The sequence below is a fragment of the Gracilinanus agilis genome, chromosome 6 (genome assembly GCF_016433145.1).
Source record: "Gracilinanus agilis isolate LMUSP501 chromosome 6, AgileGrace, whole genome shotgun sequence".
NCBI lineage: Eukaryota > Metazoa > Chordata > Mammalia > Didelphimorphia > Didelphidae > Gracilinanus > Gracilinanus agilis.
The window spans coordinates 281477066-281486789 of NC_058135.1; the positions used below are offsets into that span (position 1 = coordinate 281477066).

Genomic DNA, 9724 nt, shown 5'->3' on the forward strand with positions numbered 1-9724 from the left:
CTGAGAAAGCCAGTTACAGAGAACTGGATTTATAGCTCTAAGAGACCTCAGATTCCTTCATTTTATAGATGAAGAAATTGAGGCTGAGAGGTGAAGTAAATTGCCCTGTATCACACAGCTCCTAAAGGTCTCTTTTGTTTGTTCATAAAACACTTGTTTGGGTTTTGGATATTCAAAATAATAAACTTGTCTTTGAATCCCAAAAGCTTATTCAAAAAGATTATATTCATATATTCTCTTCAAGTGTTGATTTAATTCAATCCTTAGATTTAGAGCTAACCTCCTCATTTTACAGATGGGAAACTGAGGCTCCTGGAGGTCAGGTGGTTTGCCTGAGGTCACACAGTTCTTCTAAGGAGCAGAGACAAGATTTGGGCCCACATCCTGACTCCACAGCCAGGGAATGTTCTTGTCATTGTACCTGGCTGCCTCTACTTAGGACCTAGTAGAAGACTAATGAAGATGTTGCTTCCTCCCTTCTATGACTTGTCTTTCAACCTCTTCCCTGCTGGCAACAAAAGCTGACCTTGTTGACCACCAATTTGGTGTGTAGCCATAGAAGGAAAGCCTTTAGTTCTCACTTGTGGCCCCAAAGTCTTCCAGACTTTGAGCCATAAGGCCATAAGTAGGGACATCCAAGATAATTTCAGTTTACAGAAATGGGATTGTTTGTTATGAAAGGTTCTGCTGCAGGGTACCTGAAGGAGCTGTTCTTTTTGGTAAAATGGTCACCCACTGCTCTAGGAATGGAACTCATGCATAAACTGAAGGCTTTTGTATCTCAAGGCTCAAGTAAACTGATTTTGTGGAAGGGACGGAGGGCTGGAATTGAGGGAGACTTGGGGAAAATAGTAGCTGTGTGATCCTGAACCAGTTACTTAACCTCTCTTGAGTCTGTTTCCCTCCTGTAAGAAAAGGTGATAGATTAGACGGGAAGGTCGAAGGTCCTCTGTCTCTGCCCTTAGTTTTCTCTGTGGAGACATTCACAGAACTTAAATTCCCAGAATCTGAAAGTTTGGCACTTAAAAATCTGATTTGTGCCATCTACATCAAATGTGTTCTCCCCTCCTACTTGCACATTTAAAAGTGAAAGGAGAGATTCTGCATTGAATTCTACTGATTCTGAATTCCTTTAGTTCTGGGAGAGGTGGGGGAGGTGGAGGGTATTGACTCAGCCCCTGAATCAAAGGGTAGACTGAGGGCATTACAGGCACAAAAGCAGAAGTTGCCAGTGATACCACACAGAATTATATATTTTGAGTCAACAAACATCGTGACTGTATGATGCATTGTGCTAAGTGATAGGAAGACAGAAAATTAAAGGTGATTGTGTAAGATTACGGATCCTGTCCTTTACAAAGAGCGTAGGGTCTAAGAGGGTAGCTTAAAATCTGGTAAAGGAACTGATCTTGGGGGTTTAGATGGATGAACACAAACATCTAACCCTGTTATCAACACTTTTTAAGATTTTCAGTGCTCCTGGCCTTTCTGTTTTGTCTTACTGAGATCAAGTCTAGAAGGACTAGTTTGGCCTAGATAGAGGAATAATTTCTGTTGCTGTATCAAATATACAGTTGTCAAGTATGTGAATTTAACAAATAAAGTCACATTGAGTGAAGACAGCTGTGTCCAAGGTTTGTGTACGGGGTCAGGGGAAGTGGTTATGCCATGATTTGAAGACCTGTGAGGAGTGTGGGGAAGGGGTACAGGTAAAGTTTCAGTTTTATTCCTTCTAAGAGATTGTCTATCCTGCTTCTTTATACTTTCATCCTCAGTTTTACTACTCCCTATTTGAGTCACTGATGCAGGGAGGCAGTATGCCAGAGTGGAGTGAGGCTGATGTTAAGTGTTAGGAAAACCAAAGTTCCAATCCCACCTCTGACACATTAGCTGTGCAACCATGGGAAAGTCAGGGACTGTCTTTCTTTGCATCCCCAGTATTTAGCACAGTCTCTGGTACATAGCAGAAGCTTAATAAATGTTTATTGACTGACTAACACCATCTCAGTGTCCCAGGCAACTCTTTATGGCTATAAATTACTGAAATTTAAGTTGCATCAATGGAAGGGAATTTCTACACTGGGAGTGCCCCCAAACTGGTGATCTCAAAGATTTAGGGAAAATAAGGCAGCAGTTCTCAACCTGGGGTCTGTGAACTTTGTTGTTTTAAAAAATATTTTCATAAACATATTTCTAAACAAAAACATGAATTTGAGCGTTTTTATAGGTTCACTTTACTGCCAAACAGGTTTAAGATGAACAGAAAAAGTCTAAGAACCCCTGAGATTCCTTGTTGTGAGGAAACTTCCATCACCAAGGCAGGCCAACTTGTTTCTAGCTGCCAAGAGCACTCAACAGTTTAGAGTCTTGCCCGAGGTCATGAAGGTATCAGAAGTGGGAGCCCTATCAGATCTCCCTAGCAGAGGCCAGGACCCAAAAGAAGAGTCATTTAAGTGTTTCCAGAGTCCCTTTATGGGGGCAAGACTTCTCCTGCAGGACCAACTCTAACATTCCATGGGGCCCACTACAGTGCTCCCATCTCAAGGCTTTTCAGAGGTCACCCATGCTTATAGGGGTGATCACAAGGTCATAAGGAGAAGCTGGAGATGAATACAGGTGAAGCAGCTTCTCTTGAAGTCACTAGACACGTTCAGGCATGTAGAACTTGCCCCAGTAGCGCCCCTTCTGGGTCAGGTCATAGGGGCTCAGCACTTTCCTAATCCCCAGCATGTTGGCAGTGACAATACGCTCAAAGGTCCAAGGGTTCTGATTGTTGTTCTCCCTCGCCCTTTGTTCCTCCCGCATCTTCTTTAGAGACTCTCGGCTCACGGCCTTGGCTGGAAAGGGCAGCTTGTGTGCCACCTGCTTGAGAAAGTGTTCCACCTCACCAAACTCGCAGCAGCCACCCACCTCCACAATAAGGCGACCAGTCTTGACTGCTGTCACATAGTGATCAATGGCACCTTTGCCACCCCCCATGCGCTGGCCCATACTCTTCCGGGTGATAGGTTTGTAAGGGGCTGGGACGCGCCAGATGGCAAACATGGTCTTGGTGTCCAAGGCACGGTTGATTGTCAGGCGCATCATTTCAAAATGGCCCCAGTGGAGGTAACCACCACCCAGTGCCTGAAAAGGAGACAGGAGTTAGGAAAACAATCAGTATACATTGAACACCTACAATGTGGCAGATACTGTGCTGTGTTAGGGAATTTGAAGACAATATTGCTAGTCTCTAACCTTAAGGAGTTTATACCCCACTGGGAGAATGTTCAAATTAAATACAAAAAATACAAAGGAATTTTAGAAGGGAGCACTAATAACTAGGGGAAGCCAGAAAAGGTCTCTGAAGGGATAAGGGCTTCCAAGAGGAAAAGGAGGAAGGGCATTCCTGGCAAAAGGAATAATCTATGCAAAGGCACAGAAATGACAGAAGAAAGGTTGTGTGTGGGTAGTAGCAAGTCCATTTGTTTGGAATGTAGAATGTAGAATTCATAGGAGTAGGGAAATAGCAGGAAGTTGGCCTGGAAGGCTGGAAGCAGACTATGAAGACCTTTGACAAGAAACATCGTAATGGGGGGCAGCTGGGTAGCTCAGTGGACTGAGAGCCAGGCCTAGAGACGGGAGGTCCTAGGTTCAAATCTAACCTCAGACACTTCCCAGCTGTGTGACCCTGGGCAAGTCACTTGACCCCCATTGCCTACCCTTACCACTCTCCTGCCTTGGAGCCAATATACAGTATTGACTCCAAGACAGAAGGTAAGGGTTTAAAAAAAAATTAAAAAAGAAAAGAAAAAAGAAACATCATAATGCCAATCTTGTCCAAGGTATTATTTAGGTGAAGAGGCAAAAGCAACTGATATTTTGTTATGGTGGAAATGATTTTCCTATTCTTTATATGTTCCTTCTTTGGGATTTTCCCACTCTTCACCTGTTTCTCCATCAGAAGATATACAGGAAAGGAGAAGACTTTAAATTCAAAATAGCACCTACTAAGGATGAGGCACAATGCTGCCTTGCTCTATCAAGACGATAATGTGGAGACAAAGTGGAAGGTGAGATAGAAGTGAGTTTGTTATGAAGGGGAAGGGAATGAGCATTAATTAAATGCCTCTCATATACCGGGCACAGTCCTGAACACTTTGCAAATGTTATCTCATTTAATTTTTACAATAGCACCAAGGAGGAGTTGAGGGGAGGGAGGGAGAGGCTGAGAGAGAGAGAGGGAGACTTATTTGAGTTAAGATTAGAAAGAGGCCAGGAGGCAGGACAGGATAGAAAACATTCTGGCATCAAGGCATGTGGCACAGAGTCAGGACATGAGAGTGTTATATATGACCAGAGGAATTCAGAATTGGCAAGATGAGGTTCATGACCTGGCTTATCTATACCATTCTTGGATCCCCTTTCCCCCAAGGCTGACCTTTTGGTTTACTCACCAGGATACCAAAATTACCCTCGGTGAAGTCAGTGGCTACAGTGGATGGCCCTCGGATGTCAGTCAAATTCTTAGGTTCTCGCCTCACTTTTGGCACGAGTGGCATCCGATCAATATATTTGAGCTTGGGCTTCTCAGGGATAGGAACATCTAAGAAAAAGAGCATAAAGAGCAAAGGGTCATATCAAGGAGCATGGACCTCCAGGCACAAAGGTGCACTGAATGAGATTGCAGGTTGGTAGCTATAAAAGAAAGGAAAAGACTTTTTCTGTGTGCCTAGCATACTCTAATGTTTCATTTTAGCACCAAGGTGACCTGGGATCTTGAAGGCTATATCCACATGGCTTAAGCTGGAGGAAGTCCTACCCAAGTTAGGAAACCTTTCAGTGTGGATAAAGCTCACCATCATATTGTTTTGGTTAGGACAATTAACAAACATCTTTTATAAAGTGGGGATGTGTCGATATCTATTTATCATCTTAGTTGATAAAGAAAGAGGTGGGACGCGGGATGATCTTGACTGTTAACTCACAGCTGCTTCTTCAAAGTGCCATTGAGTCACAAGTTTATTATATATGAAAATTCAAACTCCCTTTCACCCACAAGCACAGAGAGTTTTACAGCTTCGTAGACATTGCAATTAGTTTAGACAACAAACAGAAACCTCAGAAACTTCAAGGTGAAGATAAGAACCAGGCTGGACCTTCAGCTACGTGATTATCAGCAAGCTAAGTCTGAGAATACTTTTCTCAGGGGAGAAATGCCCCTGCTAAACTAAGGTTTCGGCCTTGGCTTGCCAACCAGCTGCATTTCTGACCAAAGGGGAAGAATGTTAACCTCTTGACTCTTGGTTTGCTAAGAGCTTAAAGCTTTCTAATAAGAAAAGGTGTGGATCATAAAAGGGGTCAAAAGAGGAGTCTCAGATTTTTATCTATTTGAGACTGTTTCTCTTATTGGCTTCCCACAGGGAGGGGCTGCCAGTTGGACTGGAGGAGGGAATGGCTGCAGTAATAAAACTGTAGACCCCAAATGTATGCATGCTAACGAAGGCAGCCTCTTAAAAAATATTTTCATTTATAACTTTTGTTTTCATATCTCTTAGACTTCCCTCTGTACCTCACCCCCTTCCCTCCTCTTAGATGCTCATCTCATAACAATTTTTTTAGAAAGGAAAAAGAGGGAGAAAAAAAAATCTATCATTGTATATAAAATTCTACACCTGTGGATCCCATCTCTTCAAAGGAGTAGGGGAAATGAATTCTCATATCTCTTCTTTGGGGCAAAGGTAGCCACTAGACCCACCAAAACTATGACACTGAAGATAGCAGCCCTCTTTGGGCCTTATAAAATGGCTGGGCCTAAATATGGCTAAGAATGTGTAAGTTTCTCAAAAGCAAGAAAGAGAGAGAGGGAAAGATTGTGTGTGTGTATGTGTGTGTTTCTGCACTATCAGGGTTCAGCACAGCAGTGCCTTATTGAGAGAAGGTGCTTAATAAATGCTAGCTGGATTGGACTATGTTGCTTCAGTCATCCAAGAAGTGACAATGCCCAACTGTGACTACCAGATGAGATAAAACTGAGATTAACCAGAGAATGAGATCTCTTACCTTCATAGGTAGGTACTGGGAGGAAGGTCTTCATGCCAGCACTGAGGAGCTGGGCAGCCCCAGGACCTGAAAAGCCAAATCATTGGAAAATGGATTAAGAAACAAGGAGAAACACACATATTGACCCAAACTTGGGTGCTGGGATGGTACTAGCCTAAGACCCTAGGGACAATTCTTGGGGAGTTGTGCTCAGGTGCTGATACTTCTTGCCCCCTGCCTCACAGCTAATCCTTTCTTTCTTTACCAACATGGTATCATGAGAGTTGGCTGGCCGAAGTTGGGCTATTCAGTTTGGGGGAGTTCCCTGAGGTAACAGAGAAAGAGAGTAGAATGAGAACTATTTTGTCTGAGGAGACATGGCTTTACAGATGAAACAAAACCCAATGCCCTAGAAGTCATGAGCTTTTTGTCTGAGTGTAAACATTTCCAATGACAAGAAGCTCACTACTTCACAGGGCACTGTTCTTAACTTGGGGTCTGTGTAAGTGTTTAAGGTTTTTTTTTCAATCACTCCATTTCTATATAATCGGTTTCCTTTGTAGTCCTATGTATTTCATTTTCTGCACTTATCAAACCAGATTCTGAGAACGGGTCCATAGGCCTTAACTAACTGTCAGAAGGATCCGGGACACAGAAATGGTTAAGAACCCCAGCAGAAGGATGACCAAATGTAACCTATTTCCCTTATACTGGGCAGAGGGCTAGACTTGGCAGGTCAAAACAGGAGGCAACGTGCCATCATTAGGTTCCAAGGTCAGTGCGTCCTCTCTATCTTCCCCCTCCTTTCATCATCTCTATACTCTTGCTGGTGTGCCTTCTCAATACACACCTACCATTCACCTCCCTTCCAACCTTCCGTTTGGGGGTATCCTTTTTTCCCTCCTCCCATTCTCCTGTTCTAGAAACCTAGAACCGGGAACTACAGTAGAACTTAGAAATCAAGCCCTCCAGAAATGATAGCTTTAAAACTCTACCTCCAAAACTTAAGTAGCTCTAAGACCTGACTCATTTTACTAGAGCCTCAGTTTCCTCAACTCCCAAATAAGGATGAATCTTGGAGCTATTACTCGCCCCTAATGCCAGGGCTGCTTTGTGAACCCCAAGAAGGCTTCGGATCCATAGTCTAAACCTCCCATGAGTGCTGTCTCCATCCTAGATTGTGAGCTCCCTAAGGGCAGGAAATGTCTCGCTTTTGTATTGTATTCACAGGTGCAAACAGGGCTTGGAAAACCGTAAGCGTTTAATAAATGCTCGTTTACTCACTGCAGTGTTGCTGTTATTGTATCTAGTACAGACCTTCCTCCAACAACCTAATTTTATAAACACCGAGCGGGTGGAGCGGCGTTGCCTAAGGTCATATAACTCCAATTTAGACCAACAACAACTCTCTGAGGTCAGGGTCTTGGCTCCATTTTGCAGATGAGACAAATTGAGACTCAGACAGTTTAGACTTTGCCCAGGGTCACACAATTTGGGAAATTCGAAACTCTGCCCTACACATTTAGAAAGTCAGCGTTCGGCAAAGCAGGATGGGGAGTGGCAGCAGCGGGAGGGGATGGAAGGACCGGACGCCGCAGACCCAAGAGGATCTTGAGAAGTTCGGAAGGATGCCTGACCTGCGGGACGCAGGAGCAGAACAGGAGTACCGACGCGCGCCACCTGCCGCCACATAGTTGCGAGTCGGGGTCCGCCGGGGTCCAAATGGGACCGTGTCACAGTACACAGAGGAAGCAAGCGCGCGCCGAGCGCCAGGAAACCGCTGGACGTCAGCAAGTGTTCAGTAGGCCGCCATGTCAGACCGGAACTTGCGTCATGAACACACTCTTTCCGGTTCCCTTTTCCTCCAATCGGCGCTCACTTCCTGGGTCGGGAGAGTCAGGGGAATACGCCGTATCTGATTGATAGATAGGGCGGAAGGGGAGGGAACCTGGGTGGGCCCACGTGTGATTTTTGGCTGGGTGGATACCTGAGCTTTTACTGGCGGCCTCTGTGGTACGTCTCTAGCTCTAGCGTTTGCGTTGTATTCCCTTTTCCTTGTTTATCCGCGTCTCGGGCCGCACTATCTTAGACTCTAAGGCGACTACCGTCACGGTGCAGCCCCTAAGCCGTCTGCACTGCGTTTTCTCGCCTCCGATTTGCCCGATTCCGAGCCTTTGGCCCGCGAGATTGCTGTTTGCCCTCCCATTACGCTCCCTCCGCCTTATTTCTTGACGTCATCTTTGGGCCACAGATTCCTATTCTGCAAAGAGGCGAAGCTAGTGGACCTGAGGATCCTTTCATTTTGGAGTCGGAGGACCCGAATTCGAATCTCATTTAATTCATTTATATATTTTGGAGATCCGGGGCGAATCTTTTAACCTTTTTGGGCCTCAGTTTCCTTATTTGTAAAACGAGGTGGGAGGAGATGGACTAGATAATGCCTAAGGACCCCTCCAGCTATAATAAGTCTATGGACTTCCCGCTCCCATTCCTCTCTTCCCTTTGCTCAGAACTTTTTTCCTTATGTCTCCCCCACCATCCTCCATTCAGCCACTAAGGTAATTTCCCTAAAACACACGTCCGACCATATCACCTCTCTACTCGGTTAACTCAGGTGACTCCATTTCCAGATCAATACAAAATTCAGTTCAGCATTCAAACTCTTTAATAATTTGCCCCCTCCTACCTTTCTTACACCTTGCTGCTGCCCACGTACTCTGGATCCAGTGATTTGTCCCCTGGTTGTTGCACAAACAAGGCACGCCACCTCTCAACTCTGGATGTTCCCACTGGCCGTCCCCCATTCCTGGAACATTTTTCCTTCTCTCCAAGTACTGACCTCACTGGTGTCCTTTAAGCCCCAGCTAAAATCTTTCCTTCTACAGGAAGCCTTCCTCAATTCTCAATTCCAGTGCCTTCACTCTGTTAATCATTTCCTATTTATCCTATATATAGCTTGCCTTGTATGTGTATATATATATATATATATATTTTTTTTTTTCATGTTATCTCACTCACCAGATTGTAAATTACTTGAAGGCAGGTACTGTCTGCCTCTTTTTTGTATTCACAGCACTTAGCAGAGTCCCTGGAACCCTGTAGATGCTTAATAAATGTGGGAGATCTTTTGTCCACACTTATTTTCTGGACCCTGTTTAGAGAAAGTCCTTGTAACAGTGGCATGCTCTCAGGTCAGTCCCTGGAGAAAGAGTTAACTGCAATGATAGATAACTAGAAGTGATGCAGTCAATATAAGAAGCTGTTTGCAAGCAAGGCAGCCATAGTCCATGGGACACTGGTACAGGATCCAGTTGTGAAAAGGATTACCCTTGGTCTAGGTGCTTCTTTTTTTACTCCTATCAAGTTTAGCTATTTTTAGTACAGCTAATTTTTTATGTCAGACTCTGGGATTTTCTCGGCAGAGATACTGGAGTGATTTGCCATTTTCTTCTCTCATTCATTTTCTAAATGAGGAAATTGAGTCAGAGTTAAGTGACTTGCCCATGATCTCATAGCCAGTAAGTATCTGAGTGGAATCTGAATTTAGGTCTTTCTGACTCCTTTATGATTCATTAGACACCTAGCTGCTGCTCCAGATCTTTTTGTTGTTGTTGCTCAGTTGTTTCCATTCATGTCTGACACTTGGCGACTCCATTTTGGTTTGTCATGGCTGGAATGATTTGTTATTTCCTTCTCCAGCTCA

At 44.3% G+C, this 9724-nt stretch overlaps 1 protein-coding gene across 1 annotated transcript; it reads right to left on the bottom strand.

The window, feature by feature from the left end:
• Positions 1 to 2206: 2206 nt before the first annotated feature.
• On the bottom strand, positions 2207 to 7835 carry MRPL16 (mitochondrial ribosomal protein L16). Its single transcript, XM_044680392.1, has 4 exons — positions 7659 to 7835; positions 6043 to 6108; positions 4437 to 4585; positions 2207 to 3126 (listed from the first exon to the last, which is right to left on the bottom strand). Exons 1-4 carry the CDS (start codon positions 7711 to 7713, stop codon positions 2641 to 2643), a joined length of 756 nt encoding a protein of 251 aa, XP_044536327.1. The 5' UTR covers positions 7714 to 7835; the 3' UTR covers positions 2207 to 2640.
• Between the last annotated feature and the right edge of the window lie 1889 nt (positions 7836 to 9724).